The 26654-nt window shown below is 36.5% G+C and overlaps 1 protein-coding gene across 2 annotated transcripts; it reads right to left on the bottom strand.

Annotated features, from left to right (window-relative positions):
• Positions 1-787: 787 nt before the first annotated feature.
• Positions 788-26654, bottom strand: LOC148700188 (alpha-mannosidase At3g26720-like). Of its 2 annotated transcripts, XM_088709526.2 has the most exons (9): positions 26469-26654; positions 26226-26312; positions 26078-26149; positions 2966-3079; positions 2263-2363; positions 2081-2174; positions 1791-1958; positions 1604-1706; positions 788-803 (listed from the first exon to the last, which is right to left on the bottom strand). In XM_088709526.2, the coding sequence occupies exons 1-8, from the start codon at positions 26646-26648 to the stop codon at positions 1689-1691; spliced, it is 834 nt and encodes a 277-aa protein (XP_088565652.1). In that variant the 5' UTR covers positions 26649-26654; the 3' UTR covers positions 788-803; positions 1604-1688. The 2 variants fall into 2 exon arrangements, with proteins under 2 accessions (XP_088565652.1, XP_089783011.1); XM_089926885.1 differs by lacking the exon at positions 788-803 and having other exon boundaries at positions 2127-2174.

Below are 26654 nucleotides of genomic sequence, written 5' to 3'. Positions count from 1 at the left end.
ATATCCGATCCGACCCATATTCGACCCGACCCGATTGCCACCCCTAGCTTGAAGTTTCCTTCACCACAAATTTGGGACGGATTCATAGAGAGCCATTTGAATAGGAGCTATTTGTAAAACATTTGCATACTTCGATTGATAATACATTGATAAATAAAGCTGATAGTATAGAGGTCTAACCTAAAGGCATTGTACACCATATTAAGAACTTCTTATATGTGAGATTGCAAGGTCTAACCTAATGGTAAAAGGGAACATGTTATTTACCAGATTAAGAACTTTTTAGCTGTAAGACTTATCTTCCTCAAGAACCTTCAATATGAAAGGAATTGTAAATTCGATGAGAGAAGTTAATATTACAAGGCCAACATTCTTTCTTATCATACGCAGGTCTAAGCAGATGTGTTATTCAAATTTGACCAGGTAAGATCATATGAGTAAACACTGGTGAAGAGATAATTCAATCAATATGCAAGTTTAGTTTTTTATAAGCATGCAGTACACTCACACAAGAAGACAAATAAAAATAACATAAAAACTATATCAAAAGGCACCAGGATGAGTAACATATTGAATATACACACAGGTATGCGGATAACATCCTCCCGTTTCCATCCAAGAGAATTGTAGACAATAACAACCTGAAATTTTGAAGGTTTACCAAATATATGCGTGAACCCCAAACAGGAAAGTGATTAGAAGAAATGAAGTATGAAATATGTGGAATTAGATCTTACCAAGCTTTTACCAGTAGATAAGTCTAGTTCAGATGGAGGACAGTAACTTAAGTTGAGAAGAGGACACTGTGAAAGTTGGGGAAAAAAACTCATATTAAGATTCAAGAAATTGATAAAGACAAAATTCATGCTCAAGTTTTCCCATAATGTAGAAAACACAAATCAGTAATATATAATCAGAAATGGGAAAATAGAAAATCCTATGTCAAAGCAAAGAGGAAAACATTTCAGAAAAACACAATTATACAGTAATTCAGAAATATGTTTCATCCCCACCAAAATGGCATGGTGCATTCATTTACTCGGTAGACATAATATGAGTGTATTATTTCAAAAAATGGCACAAATTAGTTACTTTTTAGAAAAGACATCACCTCATACAACCATAATATTTGCAGCAACTAATGTGCTAATATGCCTACATGATCTATTTCCTAAAACCTAACGTCAGTAGAATAAAAGAGAACACTCTGCATGGCTGCAGTTAGCATAACAGGTAATTTCATAAGGTATGGTTTCATGCTTGCAGAAACACTTTATCACTGCAAATGCAAACTCCGACACCTTAACAATAATGTAAATAGCATGCATCCTTGATAGTTACATAAAACAGATCATTGAGAGGTGGAAAATCATTGTATCTGGCCAGGAAAATCATCTCCAGATATCCATTGATAATGAAACTTACATTCAATCTAGCAGCCTTTTGCTATAAGCGAGCGATCATGTCAGGAAGTCAGCACTACAATCATTATCCCAAAGTAGTATATTGCTATTATGAGTTGGAGAATAGACTTTTACGCAGATAATTGCATGAATCATTTGAAGATGTAGCATATGTACAGAACCAATCATTTATTTTTTACCTGTTCAAACTTTGTTTCTGGGTTGCAAGACCCTGATTTCGTGTCTGAACTTGCCAAGCAAGCAAGTGAAGATTCAACTAACTTCTCAGCCTACAAATAATATCTAAGTATCAAAGTGGTTTTCTATCTTAGAAGGGAGATGTGGAAGAAATATCAGACTACAATAAGAATAAACTCAATTTATCACCTCTGCATAGCCTATTGATAGTCGTCTGGCATAATCATTTGCGACATGCTGCTTTTCTGTTCCAGTAACTGCATCATGATGTTGAGCAAGAGCTAAAGCATCAGCCAGACTGTCAGTTGTTGGGCCTGAACTATTTCTTCGTTTGAGAAATTCCAATTGCCTAGCCGCCTGATGTTATATGTTGCTTATAAATAGAGAAATAATAAATACATTTACATTCAAAAATATAAACTGCAAAGAACTGTAAAGGCTTTAACGCTTAACAGGTATAGAAGTGAAGAATAACCTACAACATAGTAAGCACTCATTGTTCTTACATAGCCTTTTAGGGCAGACCTGCTTGTGAAGTACCCTGTCCAATATGCATTTGGATTATCTGCGTATCTGAAAATATAAACATTAATTCTCGCTATAGATGCATCAGAATTCTAGATAACTGATAGCACTTACACATTCCAAATATTTAACTTACGGGAAGAAGTCATCAGTCTTAAGAGGCCAAGACTCATTTGCTGCGTACTTTGCATCAGTGTAAATGGATGGTGTTGAATACAAAGCATTGACCCGCCCATCCTTAAGTGCAGGGAAACAGTACTTCAGTACGAAATAACAAATTCCAGATTTTCCAGAGGTAAAGGATATAACTATGAAAACTCACAAATTCAACCTAGTCAGCCTGACAATCAAATCAAAGTAACATTCCAGACCAGGTATGTATAACCCTCATTTCAACAGACCAGACATTAGACAGTATACATTCTCAATGCCACTGGAACCTTGGAGGTTACAAAGACTGAAAGGGTAGTGAAAAGTAGTCAAAGGGTACTGTGGAAATCACCTACTAAAGGAATGGTGTTAGCTTTGCCTTCCCACTAAAGATAGACACATATGTGCTTAAAAAAACATGCCCAAATAAGTTGCTTACAGGATACAGGATTTTGACAACTTCAGTCAAAATCACTAAAAAGCTTACAAGCCATTTTTCCTATTACATAAAATTCTGGGACAATTATAAGATTTGCACCAGAGTATTTTACAAACAATAAGGAAAAATTTGCTAGTGAAGGAGGGAAAAGCAAGAAATGTTTTCAAACATTATACTCTTTTGCTATAAGTCTCAAACTTATAATAATGCATCAATAGTATTTAGAAAATGCTCCTGCAGAAAAATTTACCTTGTTGACATAATGAATGAATTTATCCAACTGCCTGAACCATGAAGTTGCATATTGGTATTTAAAATCTGTCCCCATGGTAAACATAATATGATTTGTTCGAGTAACATTTGCCTGCAAAGAAATGCAGCTTCTTACAAAATTTCTGATTTAACAGTTGCATGGTCTAATAAAACAATTTCAGGGAGCCTAGAACAAGTATAGAATATATATATATACACACACACACACACAATGCAAATGCACATGGATGAATGCATATATGTATATGTATATGTGATAGTTTCATCCTAAATTGTATCCTTGCAACCAACACCACTAGGATGCGCTGGTTGGCACGCCTCTCCTCCAAGCCACTAGTTAGGAGAGGCCTTTGATGTGAAACTACAAGGTGGCACTCCCACCATACTTCTCCAAAATTTATATAAAAGAAAAAAAAGGAAAGAAGAAAATGTTAGGAAAGACCCCTTCACTAGATGAAAACTTTCCTATCTTTGTGTGAGTAGAATGAGAATACCACAATAATTAATCAATGTAAGAACTACCAAAAAATCAAACCACAAGAAAGCGACAAGAATTTTTAGGTGGAAAACCCTCCAATATGAGGGGAAAAAACCACCGGACCTAAGTCCACCACAAACCTCCACTATCAACAATAATGGGCTTACAAAGTATCTTCTCTAGGCTAAGCTAGAGGATCACATACATCAAGGATCTCTTCCTTGGATCACAAACAAAGAGTTTACATGAAAAAGAGTTTAGGCTCCAATAATAAAATGAGAACAATCTCACCGAGTGTAGGTTTGCACAAGGTTCTTCTTCCTCTTGAGATGCTTTAAATAAGATCTTCACCTCCTCCTTGAGATGGATTCCACAAGCACTTCTCCCAAGACGGCTACCCTCTTTTTTTTTCATCCACCCTCTCATAGAATAATAAACCCTAACCCCTCTTTTCCCTCTTTTTGTTTTCTTTTTGTTTTCTTTTTTTTTTCTTTATTTAAATTGTTGGGTCCCACCTCACATAAGGTGGGACTTGGCCAACAATTCTCCCCCTCCCACCTTATGTGAGAGGCTCCACCAAGCTTACCTTAAGCATACAAATATCATACTTTTTCTTAGGCAAAATTTTAGTCATCATATCCGACCCATTCTCATCGGTATGGATTTTCTCTAGATGTAAAAGCTTTTCTTCCAACACATCCCGAATCCAATGATACCTCACATCAATATGCTTCGACCTTGAATGAAAGCTAGGATTCTTGCTAAGATGAATGGCACTCTGATTATCACAATAGAGAGTATACTTTTCTTGTTTCAAGCCCAATTCTTGGAGGAATCTTCCCATCCACAATATTTCCTTACATGCCTCTGTCACCGCAATATATTCGGCCTCTGTAGTGGACAAAACAACACATTTCTGTAATTTGGAATGCCATGAAACAGCTCCCCCTGTAAAAGTCATCATGTATCCCGATGTAGACTTTCGAGTATCAATATCACCAGCCATATCTGCATCTGTGAATCCTTCTAGCATAGTTTTTCCATTTCCAAAGCATAAGCAAGCTTTGGAAGTACCTCTAAGGTATCTAAGTATCCATTTGACTGCATCCCAATGTTTTTTGCCAGGATTCGAGAGAAATTTGCTCACAACACCAACTGCATAGGCTATGTCTGGTCTTGTACACACCATGGCATACATCAAACTTCCTACTGCTGAAACATAGGGAATCTTTTGCATCTCCTCTTTCTCCCTTTCACTTGTAGGACATTGCTTGTTTGTGAGTTTGAAACGATTTGCAAGTGGAGAGAAAATCGGTTTAGCTTTTTCCATATTAAACCGCTCAAGCATCCTTTCAATATACCTTTGTTGTGATAGCCAAAGCTTCTTGATCTTCCTATCACGAGAAATTCTCATGCCAAGCATTTGCTTTACGGGCCCCATATCTTTCATGGCAAAAGACTTGCTTAAGTCTTTCTTCAACCTATCAATTTTGTTAGTATCACGGCCAATAATCAATATATCATCTACATAAAGCAATAAAATGATAAAATCACCATCACTAAACCTTTGCACATAGACGCAATGATCGGATTTTGTCCTCTTGTAGCCGTGGCCCATCATGAAAGAATCAAACTTTTTATACCATTGCCTTGGTGCTTGTTTAAGCCCATATAAGCTTTTCTTCAACTTGCAAACAAGATGTTCTTTGCCCTTAGTTTTAAACCCCTCAGGTTGCTCCATATAAATTTCTTCCTCTAGGTCTCCATACAAGAAGGCTGTCTTCACATCAAGTTGTTCAATCTCAAGGTCCATACTAGCTGCCAAACCCAATATAATCCGAAGAGATGACATTTTCACAACCGGAGCAAAAATTTCATCAAAGTCTATACCTTTTTTCTGACCAAAGCCCTTGACAACTAATCTTGCTTTGTACTTAGGTTTTAAGCCGCTCTCATCCTCCTTTAATCTGTATACCCATTTGTTCTTGAGTGGTCTCTTACCCTTAGGAAGCTTTACCAAATCAAAAGTATGATTTTCATATAAGGATTTCATTTCCTCTTGCATAGCTTGAAACCATTTATCCTTATCCTTATGATTCTTCACTTCTTGGATGCATTCTGGCTCCCCCTCATCTATAAGAAAAACATACTCTGAAGCAGGATATCTAGATGATGCTCTGTGCTGTCTATTAGATCTTCTGACCTCTAGTTCTGTCATTTCAGACTGACTTGATAGCTCACCATGTTCTGAAGCTTCACTGTGACCATTATCACCTGTAGAACCCTCACTAGCACCTGTATCACTATGCTCACTGTCATCCTGCACATCTCCCCTATCATCATCATGTACCATAGGTGGAGGAACTGGATCAAGATTAATTGGAGAACTGTTCAAATACTTCGGCTTCTCTTGCTTTCCAAAGTCTTCAATAAACTGATCTTCAAAGAATACATCTCTACTCTTGATCACCTTTTTGTCTTTTGGATCCCACAACCTGTATCTAAATTCTTCATGGCCATAACCTAAGAAAATACATTCTTTAGACTTTCCATCAAGCTTAGACCTTTCATCTTTTGGAATGTGAACAAATGTCTTGCATCCAAACATCTTCAAATGACTGTAGGATACATCTTTTCCTGTCCAAATTCTTTCTGGCACATCACCATCCAAAGGAGCTGATGGAGAAAGGTTGATCAAATCCACTGCAGTCCTCATAGCTTCACCCCAAAATGGTTTTGGCAATTTTGCATGAGAGAGCATATATCTGATTCTCTCTACAATTATTCTATTCATTCTCTCTGCAACTCCATTTTCTTGCGGTGTTTTAGGAACTGTCACGCCCCGATCCCGAGGCGCGGCAGACGCCGCACGCCCGCACGGCGGGCCGCACGGGCGCGCAAGGCAGCAGATCATATCAAAGCAGATACAGATGTTCAAAACTGACATAATTATTTAAATTTATTCAAAAGCAGTCTTACAAAATTTCAAATAACATATGCTTACGTAAGTCAAATACTTTAATCAATCTAACTAAAGGACCAATAACTGAAGGAATCGTCGGAAAATCTAACGCACTCCTCAATCCCGTGAGATCAAGCCTCTGGATCTGAAAAAAATGGAGAAAATAGAATAATGAGCTACACTAGCCCAGTAAGCAACAAAATACCCCAGAGTGGGGTCAGAGCATATCAGATCAAAATACAGGATAATGTCTGGAATAAATCATAAATAACATCGTTTTGTTGTTTTCAAAACTTATTATCATTTTTCCAAAAACTCTTATACCAGAATCTCAACATAATAGGCTACGGCCACGTAACCCAGTGGCATGAGTTGCACAAGGTGCCAAACACCACTATTATTAAGCACCGGTGGTACGGTGTCCAAATACCACTATTCTAATCACCGGTGGTACGGTGTCGAAATCGGTTCCTCACAGATTACAAGTCGACCAGGCCAACGTATAATCCCCATTGGCGGGGCCAGAACAGAACAGAACAGATCATAGCCATGCTGAGAATACATATATATAAAAACAGATTTCATAAATTTTCCAATCATAGTTTATGGATTTCAAAGCATAATTTTCAGAAATTTAACATGCCAGACCCATTTTACTAAATACAAAACATATTTCAGAATTTAATCTATTTATCAAATAATTTAGAAATCACACTCGAAGTATTAAGTTACTTACCTCTTCTCGCTTGATTCCTACTTCAGGTAGACGGATCAGGTTCACCTGTTTAAATTTAATTAATTTCTTGTTAATTTTAGAGCTGAGCAAAATCTAGAAATAATACTACTGGGCACGGCCCAACAGGGCCCAAAGTTGGCCCATAATAGGCATGGCCCGATAGGGTCCATATCGGACACGGCCCAATGGGCCCACATAGACCCAGCTAAATAGGGCCCCCAATGTTGGCTTCTAATTTGTTCATTTATACAATAAAATTTATTGCAGGGACTAAAACTTAACTACAGGGTACTATTCTATAATAAAACTTGAGTGAGGGGACTAAATAAATATAGTTGGGGACCTTTATGTAATAAATCTTTTCTATAGGGATCAAATACAAATTACAGGAGTCCCTTTTGTGAAATAATATACTGTCAAGGGCTTCACTGTAAAATTCCATTTATTGGCCAAACGGGTTCGAGTTTCGGGTTCTGGGTTTCGGGTTCAAGTTCTAGGCTTGGGTCTGAACTGGGCCCAAGTTGGGCCCACATGGGTACTGCCCTACTGGGCCCAACCGAACTGGACTGGGCCCAAGTTGGGCATGCAGGGGACTGGGCCCAAGTTGGGCCTGCAGGGGACTGGGCCCAACGGCCCAACAAAGTGCCCACGGCCCACAATGGGCTTTCTTCCTTCCCCAAACCCCCCCCCCCACGAACAGGGGAAGAAGGAGAGATGGAAGAGAGAGAGGATCGGCGGGGTGGCCGGCCTGGGTGGTCGGAGGCCGTCGTCCAGTCGATGGTCAGCCGGCCACGGTGGCAGTCGGTGGCTGCTGCGGCGGCCGGCGTTGAGGAAGAACCGAGAATGGTCTCGGTGTGGCCCGATGCACAGGAGGAAAACATGCTATTTGGCATGGAATCAAGGCAAGAGAGGGCTTACCGACGGTGGCAGAGGCGGTGGGAGGAAGATCTCGGCTGCCGGTGGCTCGATCCGGCAGTCAAGCGGCGGCGGCGGCACTTGGAACCGAGAGGAAGCAAATCTCCAAAACAGGGGAAGGCTTGCGGAGGGGATTCGGACGACGATCGGGCGGCACCGACCACTCGAGAGGCAAGAGCCGGGGGAGGAGAGGGAGGAGAGGAAGAAGGGAGAGGAAGCGGAGGAGACGGATGAGAGGGAGGAGGGCTCGGAGGTGCCCTTACGAAGAGGAAGATGGGGGTTTTATTGCCCCATTTCAACGGCTCCCCGCCGCGATTTTCACGGCGGTGGAGCGAGATCAACGGCCGCTCTTGCGGCCGCGGGGTGGACGCGGACCCTCCGCGGTGCCGCCGCGGTGCAGCAGCGTCCTCGTGCCCGAAGAAGTCGGAGGGGATCGCGTCTGCGATCCCCTGTTCCGCCCTTCCAAAAGGGGTGTTAGGCTGAAGTCGGCTGGGGTTGCCGGCTTCAGCCCAGTATCTCACATTCTCTCCCCCTTAAGAAAATTTCGTCCTCGAAATTTAAGAGATCTATGCCTTTCAAATAAAAAAAATGCTCAGCTCATTGGATAATATAAATCCACGATCTCATTCTCCTTGATAAAATCAGTGTGATAGATAACTTTGAATCAATTATCAAAACCTTCATATAAACTCGCAAGATTAACACTAGATAAGTGACTAACTAAAATCTCAGATTGAAATTATCATCTTGATGCATGTTCACTCGAGATCGGATCAGGATCGATTCACAATAGAATTCAAATTATCATCTTTCAAATAGATCTCATACACTTATCATGGTAGTGTGCTGATCACTCAAAGGATAATGACCAACCTTAAAGTCAAATCATTATATGGCTAGGAATGTAATTCACAGAATGAACATGTACTAATGATCATTAGTTAGCAACGGTCTATCTCAAAAATGATTTGCATCAAATCACAAAAGCAGGTCTAAAAAGGCAAAGTATTGATACCATGATTCAATATGCCACAAAGCTTTGAACTTAAACTTATAAATTATAAGATGGGAGCAAATAATGCATGGTTTATTCAGATACTTAACAAATTAGACCATATTTAGTCAACAATCAACTAACCCGAGTCATGATACGCTCAAATTATTATTATTATTATTATTTTCTTAGCATACCCAAAAATAGCAAATTCTATCCAAGAGATAACATATCATATCATGATTGACCTGAGAATCAATAGTATACACCTTCCCTTATTAACAAAATCTTTCATTATTGAACAACATAGTTGAGGATGATAGTGTTATTTTGATGATTAACAAACAATTATCTAGAGTATGCTATAAGTTAAATTGATACTTCATTTATAAGTTCATTACTCTCAGTATATTTGTATGAATTGATATAGAGACATGTCTTTGTTCATTTGAATGAATCTAACCTTGAGATGCAGCAAAGTGTGGATTGAGTCGACCCAAAGGATGATTAGGTCGACCCCGGCACATCAAGAAATCATTTGGCACACTTCTGCAAAAATGGCACAGATGAACAGTGAGTTGGGTCGACCCAAGGAAAACATGAGTCGACCCAAACATCAAGATCCTCAAACAACTCAGAAAATGGTTCTCTGGATTTACTGAGAGGGTCGACCCAAGAAGAAGTTGAGTCGACCCAAGTAAACCTTGAGTCGACCCAAAGAAAGGTTGAGTCGACCCAAATGAAGAAAGGCTGAAATTCAAGATTCTGAATTTTCTGAAAGTTGGGTCGACCCAAGAAAAGTTTGAGCTGACCCAAGGTTGAGTCGACCCAAAGAAAGGTTGGGTCGACCCAAGGGAAGGAAGGCTGAATTTCAAGTTTCTGTGTTTTCTGAGAGGGTCGACCCAAGGAATGTTTGAGTCGACCCAAGTGAAGGTTGGGTCGACCCAAGGACAGGTTGAGCCGACCCAAACACGGGCTGAACATAACGGCTAGTTGTGCAGAAATGCTTTTTGGACTCCCAACGGCTATAAACGGCTAGTTTCTTCAATCCAACGGTCAGAAAGGACTATTTGGAGGTTGGAGAAGTATCTAAGAGGGAGTATTCATTAGAGGAAGCAAGCTTTTGGGAAAATACATTAAGTGCATTCAAGAGAGAACCCTAGCAAGGCAAGCTTCATCCAAGTGCTTCATTCAAGAATCAAAGAAAGGGATTGAGCAGATTCAAAGAGGCATCAAGAGCTCCATCCTCCCTTGAAGAGTGAAGCATCCTTGACAAAGAAGAGCAAAGCCACTTCAAAGCGATAAATACTTTCTAACTCTTCTTTGTAGTTTATATTGTTTCATATGCTCATTTAGGAGTTTGAATCTTTTCTTTTCATTTGTTAAACACTTTGTAAAGGTTCGTTGGTAAGCCCGCAAAACCAACAAAGGTTTTTGGTGAACCCGGAAAACCAAAGTGCAAAGGTTCGTTGGTGAGCCCGCAAAACCAACAAAGGTTTTTGGTGAACCCGGAAAACCAAAGTGTAAAGGTTCGTTGGTGAGCCCGCAAAACCAACAAAGGTTTTTGGTGAACCCGGAAAACCAAAGTGTATAGGTTCGTTGGTGAGCCCGTAAAACCAACAAAGGTTTTTGGATTGTGAGCCCGGAAAACAATCCAACTGTAATCCGCGAGATTATAGTGAATTCCCAAGGGGTCGCTTGGGGAGTGGACGTAGGTGCTAAAGAGAGCACCGAACCACTATATATTGTTGTGTTTGTGTTGTGCATGTGCTTACATTTATTCTTGCATTATCTTCCATCTTTGTTCTAGTTTAACTCATTCAAATAATTTAAGAAAGCATCCACCGCACTTAATTAAGAAAACTTTTAAAACACCAAAATTTAAAAGAAACCAATTCACCCCCCCCCCCCCTCTTGGCTTGTCACCTTGGGCAACAAGTGGTATCAGAGCAAGGTGCTCTAATAGTACTCATTGATCTCACAATTAAGAGTTAAAGATCATGACAACCCAAGTGGGATATTCTATGAGTGAGGGACAATTAATTGATAGACCTCCACTATTTGATAGTATAAACTACACATATTGGAAAGCACGCATGCGCATTTTCATTCAAGCACATGACTACGATTTATGGAGTATCATAGTCAATGGGCTACACACAAACACTAATCATGATAAAGAAGGGCTCAGCAAAATGCAAAAGCCATGAATATTCTATATTGTGCATTGGATGATAGTGAACTTAATAGCATATCTTTTTGCATAACTGCTAAGGAAATATGGAATATGCTTGAAGTTAAATATGAATGCACTAACGTTTCTAGTGAATTTGAAACTAGTTCCGAAGAAGAAGAGCATCAAACTGAAACTGAAAATCTATGCTTTGGAGCACATGAAGATGAGGTATGTACTCGAACACAAAGTGATTTCTCATTCAAAAATCAAGTACATACTGAAGCTCAATCTGATTTTACATTTGATGAACTTCATGATGCTTTTTCTGATTTATACTTAGAATATAAGAAGCTTAGTTTAAAGAATAAAAAGCTAAATCAGAAAAATCTATCTCTTGCTGAAAGCTATAATATAACTCAGAAAAATAATAAATTACTTTCAGAAGACAATGAAAGGCTAACTAAAGAAGTTAACAAATTTAAGCCTATAGTTTAAAAATTTACTATCAGCTCTGAAAAACTGAACTTAATGATAAATAATCAAAGAGCTGAATTTGAAAAGGCTGGATTAGGATATCAATCTTGGTACACACAAAAATCCCTTAATGATATATGTGTTAAATCCTCCACTATATATCCTAAAACGGATTCTAATTTATCTGATGAACCTAATGAACAAAAACAGAAAATTAAAAATCCATCATCCACTTATATTAAATCAATGTTTGTTAAATTTAATAAGAGTATGCAGAAATACATTCCTTATAATTCTAAATTCTGCAAGCCTATGGACAAAATAGCCATTAAGAAAATATGGGTTCCAAAAGGAACAATAATAGCTAACCTACAAGGACCCAAAAGAGCTTGGGTTCCTAAGTTGAAAATCTGAATATTTTCTGTAAGTGTATCTAGCACTCAAGGCTCCAACCAAAAGATGTTAATTTAGACATTGGGTGCTCTAGACATATATTAAAGAATGAAACTTAAAATATACTTAAGAAAAGTAATTGAAATGAAAAGAATAATGAAATTAGTAATCCTTGCATATCATCATTCTCTTTGCCTTAGTATCCAATTAAAACATAAATTGCAGGTATTAATCATTTCTGTGATATAAGTGATACTTTTGGCATGAAAAGAAAATATATCCAAATCACTCCATCTTTCTATATTATGCTTCAGTTATTGATGGATAACTTGCTTAATCAATACTCTTAGAATAACTCTTTAAATTCTCTATATGCTTGATTGAGAGGTCTTATCCATGACATTATCTTCTATTGATCACAAACATAAGAATGTCTACTTGGTATAATTTTTTTTTAAAATATATGCATTAAGAATACCAAGATTAAAGAGTCTAGTTTTGGCATATAAAATCAACTCATACTAGTATGGACTTGATCTCAAAAGACCTTGTCATTGGTTCACTTAGATTATTCTTTGCAAGGTCAAAGTTTGCTATGTATGTCATCTAGAAAAACAAACTAGAATCATTTCTAAATCTGAAAATATTGTTTTCACCTTTTAGCCTTTGAAAACTCTTCATAAGAACTTATTTGGATCTCTAAGATTGTGAACCTAGGAGATAAGCTCTCTAATTTTGTAATTATGGATGATTTCTCAAAGCTAATGTTGGTTTTATTCTTGGCACTTAAATTGAAATATTTTCTGCTTTGGCACAAACTTACAAAAGGTTTCAAATGAAAAAGGTTTGCAAACTGTGAAAATTCATGGCACAGCCTTGAAAACCAATTTGTTGATAAAATGGTATTGAATACAATTGTGCTTGCACCAAGAACACTATTGCATATAGGGGTTATAAAAATATAAAAAAAAAAAAAATATAGAACCTTTGTTGTGTAAGGACAATGCTTTGTGATAGCAGTTGATTAATACTATCATCATAGCTTGTCATATTATAAGGTTTCTATTAAATCTATTTTTAAAAGAAAACCCCATGTGAACTCATGAAAAACAGAGAATCAAATGTTGCATACCTTCATGTTTTTCAGTTATACATATTATGTTCTCAAGAATGAAATATATTCCAAATCTGATAAAACAAGTATTTCTTTGGATATTACTCTTTGAACAATGCATATAGAATATTCAATGAAAAGATACTAGTTGTAGAAAGATCAATTTATATTATTCTTATTAAAACTAGATCTTTTATTGAGAATATAGTTTATCACTTTGATTCTATGTAACAATCTGAATTTTGATAGAAACAATTGTTTAAGATAATTTGATTAAAACTCAACTTGTATATCTTATTGATAATTATCTTAAGCAAATATAATCTAAGCTAAATTAATTCTGAAAATAAAAAAAAAAAATTGATTTGACCTTGATGAATCCTTCTATTACCTCACATGCTTGTCCTTGAACCATTTTACTTAATGAAGTTATCTCTTTAGTTCAAGTGACTTGTGCTTGCTTATATTTAGACAATCTCTTGAGTGAAGTGACTTAATATTCAATTATTGTCATATCTTATGTTGAGTCATCTAGTTAAGAAATATGTTGTATGAATGTTTTTGTATCCTAGAGAACCTAATGAATTGCCTTCAAGAAAAGAAAAAGATTTTGCTAATGATACAAGATTTGTAAGCAAGAAATTTCAACTTGAAGGACACCTCGATGAAAGATACAATAAACATTCTCTTGGAAACAAAAAAAGAGGAAGATTTTCTTCAGCCAAGGGTGTAAAGAATCTAAAAGGTATTTGGCTTGAAGAATGCTAAATGCACTGGTAATCTAAACTCTTCTCTTGTGAGTTAGTTGAGCAAAATCAATAGTCTGAAATTATATGGTAGCATGATTAAACCCTTAATTGCTGATCATCTTGATATCATGCTTCATTCTCATGCTAGTGATGATTGTTTCATGGTGTGATTAAATTGAAGTTTACTTTTTCCTATATAATGCATAACCATGAAATACACAAGTTTATGCCTCAAATCTCTAATTCAAAATAACTTGTGATAAGCTATGAATCATTGGGCATAATGAAAATGCTGTTTGCATGATATACATGCATATGCAGCATATAAGATTATTTCTTTATTCTGCTCTTTCATGTAAATTACTTGAGAGTAACAAAAAGAGAGAGAGATAAAGAAAAGAGAATGGATATTATTCAAGAGAAGTAAAATCTAAGTAAAGACAAATACTTCAATCTTAAGAAAAAGCAAAACAAGCATAATACATTCGGCACAATTGTGAGACTAATATGAACATTCCTTTGGAAGAGATAAAATCCGTAATTAATTACAGAAAAAGTTTGAAGTAAACATTTTAAACCTTCTATATTGCTCATCATAGGGATGGTGTCAATGGGGAGGCTAGTGGTAGTACCTCGTGCCCCTTCCAACTCCACCGGATAGGGAGCAAATAGAGTATAGAGCATAGAAAAGTAATACCAAAAGAAATGAAGATTAGAATGTTCACTAAATGGTTAAAGGAAGAAATTCAAAAATAAGGAAATGAATGACAAGATAAATGAAAGTATATAAAAAGCTTGTGAAAAGCCAAATGAAGTTTCGATCACTTGAAAACACACCTTAAGGATAAAATCAGTGTAGAATTATATATAAATAGGGAGAGTTTATTTGAAAAGAATAAATTTTGATCTTTGACATGCTTGCTCTTAATGTTTTAATACATGATGTTATGACTTAATGCATATTATGTTTTGCATGTGACATGATATTTTGAATTATGTGTCTTCAATATTCAAATAACAAAGATCTTTCCTAAATATAACTGGTAATGCTTCAGGCCTATAAAATTTGATTGAAACATGGTATTACCAACAACAACATCATTCTGTTTTAATGAATATATTTTGAAAAATAAAAGAAAAGCATAATTTGAATTTGCAAATTAGGCAAAATGAATTGATTCTGATTTATCTTTTATCTTGCCTAACATTAGAACATCATGTCCTCCAATTTGTACCAAAATTCAATATGAATTACAAAGATTCTGGATGTGCTCTAATGTTCTTGAAATATGTATTTTCAATCGTAATGATTTAAGATGAGCTACAATGAGAAGATACATATCTCAAATTACAACTTTGAAAGCCTCCTTGAGAATCTTTATGAAATTCAGAATCTGATTTTATATAAAAGCTTAAACTCAATATGAATTTCTAGATAAAATTACAGCTTAAGAAAAATAGAATAATTCTGATGCCTTGATTGCTTGCCCCGATACGCATCTGAAACATATCATTTCTTATCTTCAAAGTGTACTAATATTGGTCTGAATGATGTGTCTTTTGATGATCTTGATTGCAAACAAATATTTTTAATATATGATTTTATTTTGATATTGAAAAGATTTATTGTGCTTCATATATACATTGCTGAAAAACCTTGATTAAGAAATTGAGTTCTATAAATACATATACTTCAATGATCATCTATATATTTTTTCCTCTCCTACATTGTTAAAGACTTTCATCAAAATATATATGTATATATATTATTAAAAGAGTGAATGATCTCAAGTCTAGAAATATTTCAGCTCACTCAAATGATTCTTAAAAGAAAGAAAATGTAAATGCTTTTGAAAGAATTTGAGCTTCAAATGAATCATTTTCTGATTAATATTTCAGTACATTTTCTCAAAGATTAAGAGGAAGCATAACTTGTTCTTAAAAGATTAAAAAGAGTGATTGCTATAAATTTTGAATAATTCTAGATCACTCTACATTCTTGATATCATAAAGGTTCAGTTTTATTCACGTTTATCATTAAAATCTGAAATTCAACTAAAGATAAGAGAAAGAATACTAAATGTAAAGTGGTATTAAACTTTGTGCTTCATTGAATATCTTTTGAAAGTTGGATTTTTATCTGTACTTAATTGGTAAATCACTTGTTTTGAAAACTAAGTGAAAAGGATTCCATTTGTCTTAGTATTGGAAATTTACTTTGAAATCTACTAATGAGCTCTTATTGGCTTGCACTTTAGTGTTTCAATCATGAGCCAATTCATTTTAATTGATTTTGATGCTATGATCTTTAAAGGAGTAAAAGAAAGTCTTTAAGAGAGGTTTAAAAGAACTTTCAAAGCCCTGAATTTTATATATCCTACATTGCATAAATTCATGTCTTGGTATCTATGCTCCAATACTTTTATATCATGAAAGAACTTTGAAGTCATTAAGAATTAAGGATTCAACATAATCTTATATTTTTTGAGTATATAAGTTTTGATCTTTATCTGCTCTTATACTATACTCTAAAAATTAATTAGATTGCTCTCATGTTGCTATATACTTAATATATTAAAAAAAAAAGGAGGATATTGGATTTTCATTCGTGCTTTCTTTGAATATTATTCTTGATACTCCTTGAAATAACTTGAAAAAGATTCCATCTACACTTGATTTCAAAACTATCTTTGGAATCTACATTTAGAGATCACTTCTGGCTTACATTCTAAATATCTCATTCCTAAAACCAAACACATAGAAATAAGATATCATTTTATTAGGGATCATGTGCAAAATGGAAACATATGAGCATATATGCACTGAAAAATAATTAGCCGACATATTCACAAAACCCTTGAGTGAAGATAGATTCTGCACGCTAAGGAGGAAATTAGGCATATGTGATCCGTTTTATTGAAGAGATATAAAAGGAAGCAAGCAGTCTCATGATACATTCCTCCCATTTCTAAAAACCTATGAAACATGAGTCAAACTTGTAATCTATAGATTCCTTACTCATGTATCATTGTCCCAGAAAGAATTTATAAGAATTGAAAGCAAAAAAAAAAATTTTTAGAAGCAAAAAGGAAGAGAAAAGAAAAATTCTGCACTTGGGTCGACCCAACCCAGAATAGGGTCGACCCAACGTTGAGTCGACCCAAGAAAATTCGAGTCGACCCAACGTCGGGATCCCACTGTTAAAAGGGGGACCCGTGAGCTATCTAGGGCACTGTTTACCCTTTGTCCTCTTCCGAAAACCCTATTTCCCACTCTCAAATCTTCTCCAATCATCTCCAAACAGTAGATTACTTCAAGATCTTGGAGAAATGGGACCCGAGAGAGCCGTAGCCAAGCGATCCGAGAGAGTCTCACGATCTTGTTTAGAGACTAGGATATGTATCTAGTTCTCATATGTATTTGGTGGTTATCATGCATCTTTAAATCTTGATTGAGGAACATTGTACTTATCTTTATTTTGGGCATTAATGTATGAAAATGTTCCTATTTTGATCAATGTAGTCTGCAGTTTGTTCTTTATTGCATCTTTTCCCATATATATATTTTTGATGATAACAAAAAGGGGGAGAAGAAAAGAAAGAGTATATCAATTTAAGAAAAGAAAGAGTATTTTATTTGAGAAGTAAAGAAAGAGTATTAATTTTGGGAGAAGTAAAGATATGTATAACAATAAGGGGAGAAGTAAAGATAGTGTTTAGAGTATGTAAAGAAAGTGAATAAAGAAGTTATGTAAAGAAAAGAGAAATAAATGGGCAAACAAATTGAAAATCATATAAGAAAGCTTATACATCTAAGGGGGAGCAATTTGTAACAATGAAACTGTTTAAATCAAAAAATTTCTATCACAATTCAGAATTTGGCACATACAAATTCAGAATTTGGCATGCACCTCTCGCACCCCGATACATAACCTGAAACTCATATTTTATCTCAAATTTTTGAAGTTTCATTGTTAATGAATTATAAATGAAAGGGGGAGCCATTCAAAAAGTCAAAATGGCAACTTTTGAATGATATAGGGGGAGATTTCACAAGTATATATGAAAAGCTGAAATTCAGCAATTTAATCCCTTTTATAAACTGATTTTAAAGACAAGTATCAATAGGCTTATACTCTTTATTTTGTAATCATCAAAAAGGGGGAGATTGAGGATGATAGTGTTATTTTGATGATTAACAAGCAATTATCTAGAGTATGCTATAAGTTAAATTGATACTTCATTTATAAGTTCATTACTCTCAGTATATTTGTATGAATTGATATAGAGACATGTCTTTGTTCATTTGAATGAATCTAACCTTGAGATGCAGCAAAGTGTGGATTGAGTCGACCCAAAGGATGATTAGGTCGACCCCGGCACATCAAGAAATCATTTGGCACACTTCTGCAAAAATGGCACAGATGAACAGTGAGTTGGGTCGACCCAAGGAAAACATGAGTCGACCCAAACATCAAGATCCTCAAACAACTCAGAAAATGGTTCTCTGGATTTACTGAGAGGGTCGACCCAAGAAGAAGTTGAGTCGACCCAAAGAAAGGTTGAGTCGACCCAAATGAAGAAAGGCTGAAATTCAAGATTCTGAATTTTCTGAAAGTTGGGTCGACCCAAGAAAAGTTTGAGCTGACCCAAGGTTGAGTCGACCCAAAGAAAGGTTGGGTCGACCCAAGGGAAGGAAGGCTGAATTTCAAGTTTCTGTGTTTTCTGAGAGGGTCGACCCAAGGAATGTTTGAGTCGACCCAAGTGAAGGTTGGGTCGACCCAAGGACAGGTTGAGCCGACCCAAACACGGGCTGAACATAACGGCTAATTGTGCAGAAATGCTTTTTGGACTCCCAACGGCTATAAACGGCTAGTTTCTTCAATCCAACGGTCAGAAAGGACTATTTGGAGGTTGGAGAAGTATTTAAGAGGGAGTATTCATTAGAGGAAGCAAGCTTTTGGGAAAATACATTAAGTGCATTCAAGAGAGAACCCTAGCAAGGCAAGCTTCATCCAAGTGCTTCATTCAAGAATCAAAGAAAGGGATTGAGCAGATTCAAAGAGGCATCAAGAGCTCCATCCTCCCTTGAAGAGTGAAGCATCCTTGACAAAGAAGAGCAAAGCCACTTCAAAGCGATAAATACTTTCTAACTCTTCTTTGTAGTTTATATTGTTTCATATGCTCATTTAGGAGTTTGAATCTTTTCTTTTCATTTGTTAAACACTTTGTAAAGGTTCGTTGGTAAGCCCGCAAAACCAACAAAGGTTTTTGGTGAACCCGGAAAACCAAAGTGCAAAGGTTCGTTGGTGAGCCCGCAAAACCAACAAAGGTTTTTGGTGAACCCGGAAAACCAAAGTGTAAAGGTTCGTTGGTGAGCCCGCAAAACCAACAAAGGTTTTTGGTGAACCCGGAAAACCAAAGTGTATAGGTTCGTTGGTGAGCCCGTAAAACCAACAAAGGTTTTTGGATTGTGAGCCCGGAAAACAATCCAACTGTAATCCGCGAGATTATAGTGAATTCCCAAGGGGTCGCTTAGGGAGTGGACGTAGGTGCTAAGGAGAGCACCGAACCACTATATATTGTTGTGTTTGTGTTGTGCATGTGCTTACATTTATTCTTGCATTATCTTCCATCTTTGTTCTAGTTTAACTCATTCAAATAATTTAAGAAAGCATCCACCGCACTTAATTAAGAAAACTTTTAAAACACCAAAATTTAAAAGAAACCAATTCACCCCCCCCTCTTGGCTTGTCACCTTGGGCAACAATAGTCTTTCATAATAACATGTTACCAAAACACAGTCAATATTTTTGATCAGTTTAAATTGACTCAGTCTATCATATTTTCGCTGCGCAACTCTGATCAAGATTCTCCAAAATTTCTTAATGATCCCAGATCATCAACATTTTTTTTTTATATAATATCCAAGCAAAATTTTATCCTTGCTTTCCAAGTACACTAGGTCATGATTAACCCTTGAGATAGTTGTCGTATTTGTACCATCATATAATCAAGTAATCATATTCTAGATCCAGATTTGAACTAAGCCAATTCTAGTTTCCCTTCACAATTCCATTATACAAGTTAATATTTATTCTAAGCTTTGATAATTAAAAGATTCTAGATTAGCTTACTCAGGAGCCTAGTCAATCATCCTGAATCTTTTCTTTAGGCTAAACTTATATGGGTCTCTCATGAAATCCCACTTGCATTTCTCATATGGTGAGACAAAATCCATAATCAACTCATGGCCTTGATTTATAAATATTTAATTCACAAGAATCTAATAATCTAGTTTAAAGATTTACAAAAAATTTCCACCCAGATATAAGCTCTATGATTTTACATTGAGATCAACTCCTCAAATAAGTAAAATATTTTTATTTGCAGTACTGCAAACATTTTGGGATCTTGTAAACTACTAGACTTAGAGAATCTATTCAAAACACCACAAACTCATTAACTATTTCATCACTTTAGTAATAGTTCCTATTTTTTTTAATATATATTGCAGATAAAAGAATCTACTAATAACACAATGATATCCATATTGATCAAAATCAAAAACACTATACTTTCCAATGAAATTTTTCATTAACAAGAAAAACCATCAAGAACTTTTCCAAATCAAAGAGGTCCTATCTTCGACCAACCCAAAAATATTTTAACACTCTAATATTCTCAAGACGTACTAATTGACTTTCCATCAAAATATCAATCTTAATTGTTTCAAGTCTCAAGTAGAGCCAAATAAAAATTCTTAAGTCTCATCCCCAAGTATATTTTCCTTCTATATACGAGTTCCATGCATGATCCACATACAGATTTCAATAAATATTTTCTAGTCCAAGCTTTAAACATTTTTTTATAGATGAATCTTAATTTGCCACTAAAATAATTAACTTCAACTAGAAGCAATATCCACAGTGCCTGATATCAAGTTAAACTTCCAAAATAATTACATTGCACGATAATATCTCATGATTAATATTCCTTCACTTAATTTAGTCAAAATCTAATGAATCATAACTTGAAATACAAATTGCTCTACCAAGAAAACTATCAGAATAACTTATTCACACTTTGGTTACAGCCATAATTAGGTTGCATTTTAGCATTTCAAAATTCTGGTAAAATAACATAAATTTATCAATAACAAAAGCAAATAAATACCTTCGTCTAATGGCCTAATGTCTGCCCATCTCTCAAACTTTCCGACGAATTCTAAAGATCCTAAAACTTAAGCTCCATCCGACTATCTCAAACACAATCCCTAGGAATCTGAAACCTGAGCTCTGATACCACCAAATCTGTCACGCCCCGAGCCCGAGGCGCGGCAGACGCCGCACGCCCGCACGGCGGGCCGCACGGGCGCGCAAGGCAGCAGATCATATCAAAGCAGATACAGATGTTCAAAACTGACATAATTATTTAAATTTATTCAAAAGCAGTCTTACAAAATTTCAAATAACATATGCTTACGTAAGTCAAATACTTTAATCAATCTAACTAAAGGACCAATAACTGAAGGAATCGTCGGAAAATCTAACGCACTCCTAATCCCGTGAGATCAAGCCTCTGGATCTGAAAAAAATGGAGAAAATAGAATAATGAGCTACACTAGCCCAGTAAGCAACAAAATACCCCAGAGTGGGGTCAGAGCATATCAGATCAAAATACAGGATAATGTCTGGAATAAATCATAAATAACATCGTTTTGTTGTTTTCAAAACTTATTATCATTTTTCCAAAAACTCTTATACCAGAATCTCAACATAATAGGCTACGGCCACGTAACCCAGTGGCATGAGTTGCACAAGGTGCCAAACACCACTATTATTAAGCACCGGTGGTACGGTGTCCAAATACCACTATTCTAATCACCGGTGGTACGGTATCGAAACCGGTTCCTCACAGATTACAAGTCGACAGGGCCAACGTATAATTCCCATTGGCGGGGCCAGAACAGAACAGAACAGATCATAGCCATGCTGAGAATACATATATATAAAAACAGATTTCATAAATTTTCCAATCATAGTTTACGGATTTCAAAGCATAATTTTCAGAAATTTAACATGCCAGACCCATTTTACTAAATACAAAACATATTTCAGAATTTAATCTATTTATCAAATAATTTAGAAATCACACTCGAAGTATTAAGTTACTTACCTCTTCTCGCTTGATTCCTACTTCAGGTAGACGGATCAGGTTCACCTGTTTAAATTTAATTAATTCCTTGTTAATTTTAGAGCTGAGCAAAATCTAGAAATAATACTACTGGGCACGGCCCAACAGGGCCCAAAGTTGGCCCATAATAGGCATGGCCCGATAGGGTCCAGAGCGGACCCGGCCCATAACTTATGTGGACTAGGGGACACTGCAGCACGGATCCATTGGGGTTGACCACGGACCGATTGTGGTGTTTGTGATTAGATTTGAATGTATTTGAATCCTTAGCCTGACAAGGACGTCAGGGCTTGAACGGGGGGAGTATGTGAGGACCCGTGCGGGCGTGTGTTTAGTCCCATATCGGTTATTCGCTGGGTAGATCTTGGGTACTTATACAGAATCAAGGAACCCAAACAATAACTTCCGGCTAGCCATTTTGGGTGAGGTCGTGGGTTGTTATACTTCGGCTTCTCTTGCTTTCCAAAGTCTTCAATAAACTGATCTTCAAAGAATACATCTCTACTCCTGATCACCTTTTTGTCTTTTGGATCCCACAACCTGTATCTAAATTCTTCATGGCCATAACCTAAGAAAATACATTCTTTAGACTTTCCATCAAGCTTAGACCTTTCATCTTTTGGAATGTGAACAAATGTCTTGCATCCAAACATCTTCAAATGACTGTAGGATACATCTTTTCCTGTCCAAATTCTTTCTGGCACATCACCATCCAAAGGAGCTGATGGAGAAAGGTTGATCAAATCCACTGCAGTCCTCATAGCTTCACCCCAAAATGGTTTTGGCAATTTTGCATGAGAGAGCATATATCTGATTCTCTCTACAATTATTCTATTCATTCTCTCTGCAACTCCATTTTCTTGCGGTGTTTTAGGAACTGTCTTTTGGATCTTAATGCCATAATCTTTGCAATATTTTTCAAATGCCCCTCTGTACTCACCTCCATTATCTGCCTTGATGCACTTTCGCTTCTTGCCTGTCTCTCTTTCAACCATGACATGAAAGTGTTTAAATATATCCAAGACTTGATCCTTGGATTTCAAAGCAAAAACCCATACCTTTCTAGAATGATCATCAATAAAGGTAACAAAATAAAGTGCACCACCAAGAGTTCTACTATCCATCATGCATACATTACTATGTATCAAATCTAGAATGTTAATTTTTCTAGATATAGGTGTTCTATGAAATGCAACTCTATGTTGTTTTCCGGCTAAACAATCAACACAAGTTTTCAAAGACACACCTTTGGTATTTGGTAGCAACTCCTTCTTGGCTAGAATTTGAAGTCCTTTCTCACTCATGTGCCCAAGCCTTTTGTGCCAAAGCTTTGTAGAGAAATCATCATCAATTGTATTCACCTCTCCTTTCTTTAGCTTTGCTTGCATCATGTAGAGAGTATTATTTTTCTTTCCTCTTGCTATCAACAAAGAGCCTTTCGTGAGCTTCCATTTTCCTTCACCAAAATGATTGCAATAACCTTCATCATCAAGCTTGCCGGTGGAGATTAAATTGAGGCGGATATCCGGAACATGTCTAACATCTTTGAGTAGCAACTTGCACCCTGTATTGGTCTCTAAACATACACTTCCCATACCAACAATTTTGGATAAACCATCATTTCCCATCCTAACACAACCAAAATCACCGGAAGTACAGGATGTGACGAAACCACCATGTGGAGTGATATGAAAAGAAGCACCGGAATCAATCACCCAGTTACTATCTTCATATGCAAGGTTGACACAACCATCACTAACAACAATGACATCTGCATCAGCTGCAACTGCTGTAACATCCTTTTCCTCGATCTTTGCTTCACCTTTTTCTGTGTTCTGCTCTCTTTTCAATGCTCTGCACTCTCTTTTCATGTGTCCTAGTTTACCACAATGATAGCATTTTATGCCTTTCCTTGACTTTGACCTGCCCTTGAATTTATCTCTATTGTAAGGATACTTGCTTTTGCTTCTACCTCTTCTTTCTGTCACAAGAGCCTCAGCTTCAGGAGATATTTCCTGTTCCTTTCTTCTAACCTCTTCATTTAGCATGCTATCATTTACCATATCCAAAGTGACCTTGCCGTCAGGTGCAGAATTGCTTAGAGACACCACAAGAGTCTCCCAACTGTCTGGCAAAGAACTAAGAAGTAACAAAGCCTGCAACTCCTCATCTAGAACAAGCTTCATAGTAGTCAACTGATTCACCAAGCCTTGGAAGTTATTCAAGTGTTCTGTCACACTTTTCCCATCTTTATACTTCAAGTTGACAAGCCTCCTAATCAAAGAGGCTTTATTCTGTGCAGTCTTTCTCTCATACATGGCCTCTAATTTCTTCCACAAAGAGAAGGCATTGGTTTCTTGAGCAACATAATGAAACACGGTTTGATCAACTCATTGTCTAATTTGTGCAACTGTCTTTCTATTCATTATCTCCCATTCCTTGTCGGTCTTCTCTTTTGGCCTAGCGTCATCTCCATAAATAGGTTCATACAAATCCTTACAATAAAGGATATCCTCCATCCTAGGTTTCCAAATGGCATAGTTGGAAGATGTCAATTTGATCATGCCTCCCATAGAATCCTCCATTCGAGTCACACAAGAATTTTATCAAACATCTTGTAGGCACAAAACCTGGCTCTGATACCATTTGTTAGGAAAGACCCCTTCACTAGATGAAAACTTTCCTATCTTTGTGTGAGTAGAATGAGAATACCACAATAATTAATCAATGTAAGAACTACCAAAAAATCAAACCACAAGAAAGCGACAAAAATTTTTAGGTGAAAAACCCTCCAATATGAGGGAAAAAAACCACCAGACCTAAGTCCACCACAAACCTCCACTATCAACAATAATGGGCTTACAAAGTATCTTCTCTAGGCTAAGTTAGAGGATCACATACATCAAGGATCTCTTCCTTAGATCACAAACAAAGAGTTTATATGAAAAAGAGTTTAGGCTCCAATAATAAAATGAGAACAATCTCACCGAGTGTAGGTTTGCACAAGGTTCTTCTTCCTCTTGAGATGCCTTGAATAAGATCTTCACCTCCTCCTTGAGATGGATTCCACAAGCACTTCTCCCAAGACGGCTACCCCCTTTTTTTTCATCCACCCTCTAATAGAATAATAAACCCTAACCCCTCTTTTCCCTCTTTTTGTTTCCTTTTTTTTTCTTTTTTTTCTTTATTTAAATTGCAGGGTCCCACCTCACATAAGGTGGGACTCGGCCAACAGGAAAGACCCAAAACATTAGCACTTCTATACAATGTAAATGCACATGGATGCATGCATATATAGTATTTGCATGTAGAGTTTCATCCTAAATTGTATCATTGCAACCAACACCACTAGGATGCATTGGTTGGCACTCCACTCCTCCAAGCCACCACTAGGGATAGGGAGGGAGGAGATCAGCAGTAACAATCATGGCATATAACATATAAATTGCCTACAAAACCTAAAATCATATGTTTCAGATGTTCTTGAATTCAGGCAATGTCACTTGCAGTTGAGTGCACTTGAAAACTAACAATAATTGTTGCAAATGGGCATAACACTCCATTCTCCAAATGCCATGGAATGTCATGTTGTCTCCAGCTTCAGAAAACATTGACACTGAAAGATGTCAAGTATCCACATAACTTCAGTTCTCGACAAACACGAGATTCTATGTCACTGATCAAGCCACCACTTAAAACAGCATTTTATACTTAAACTACTCAAAGAACCAATGTTCTTAAAAATATACTAAGACAGATAATAAGATTCCACAGAGAATAGCCAAATAATGAGTCTGTACAAGCAGTTTAATGAACTTAGGAAACCACAGAACTTTGGATTCTAAGAGTGGAAAAGAAAATGGCGATATGAACTAAAACTATCAAGCTGAAAAATCTGTCTACCTGTGCTATAGCTGCAGCTACAAAATCATTCACCCGTTCTTCGACATTATAATCAAACAAAAGTACATCATCCTTCACCAAAAAGGACACAAAGGTCAATCTCGAAGCATATATTCAAAACATTTTAAGGAACTTGCAAAAGAATCACCTGAATAACAGGAGACTTATCATTAACTTCAAAATAGAAATCACCAGGGGGCGGTTCATAGTTCTTGGGAAATATGCCAGTAAAAATCTAAAATGGAAGAAAAACCAATAAGCAATACTTCAGAGAGGTAGTTTAAAAAATAAAGTGATGTATGAATAGAATATGCTGACACTAATCAGGTTCCCAACTAGCGTGTCTTCAATAAGACAAGCATCAAAAGGTTGTATAGAACAGGATACTCACATCTGCAGAAGAACCAAGGGTCTTAGAACCCTGCCATACAACCTCAAGACTCTTCAGGTCTTTCCTCTTTTCCCAGTCTTGGTAGTCAATACGTGAGAAATAAAGAGCATCAAAACCAACCTGCAGATTGTAGGAAGATTTCAACAATCCACTCAAGTGTAGCCGGAAGAAAAGATGCATATTTTA

The sequence above is a fragment of the Phoenix dactylifera genome, chromosome 13 (genome assembly GCF_051530095.1).
Source record: "Phoenix dactylifera cultivar Ajwa chromosome 13, Ajwa_hap1_PhDact_Kaust_v1.1, whole genome shotgun sequence".
NCBI classification, from domain to species: Eukaryota; Viridiplantae; Streptophyta; class Magnoliopsida; order Arecales; family Arecaceae; genus Phoenix; species Phoenix dactylifera.
This window is presented reverse-complemented; position numbering and strand designations above follow the sequence as displayed.

What these genes read in the sequence shown, in the direction of transcription:
- LOC148700188 (XM_088709526.2), bottom strand. Translation starts at nt 26,648, where the DNA reads ATGCATCTTTTCTTCCGGCTACACTTGAGTGGATTGTTGAAATCTTCC. An exon ending in ATAAGTCTCCTGTTATTCAG is followed by an intron (nt 26,150 to 26,225) that starts GTGATTCTTTTG and finishes TTTTTGGTGAAG; the next exon opens with GATGATGTACTTTTGTTTGA. An exon ending in CAATGAGTGCTTACTATGTT is followed by an intron (nt 1,959 to 2,080) that starts GTAGGTTATTCT and finishes ATATAACATCAG; the next exon opens with GCGGCTAGGCAATTGGAATT.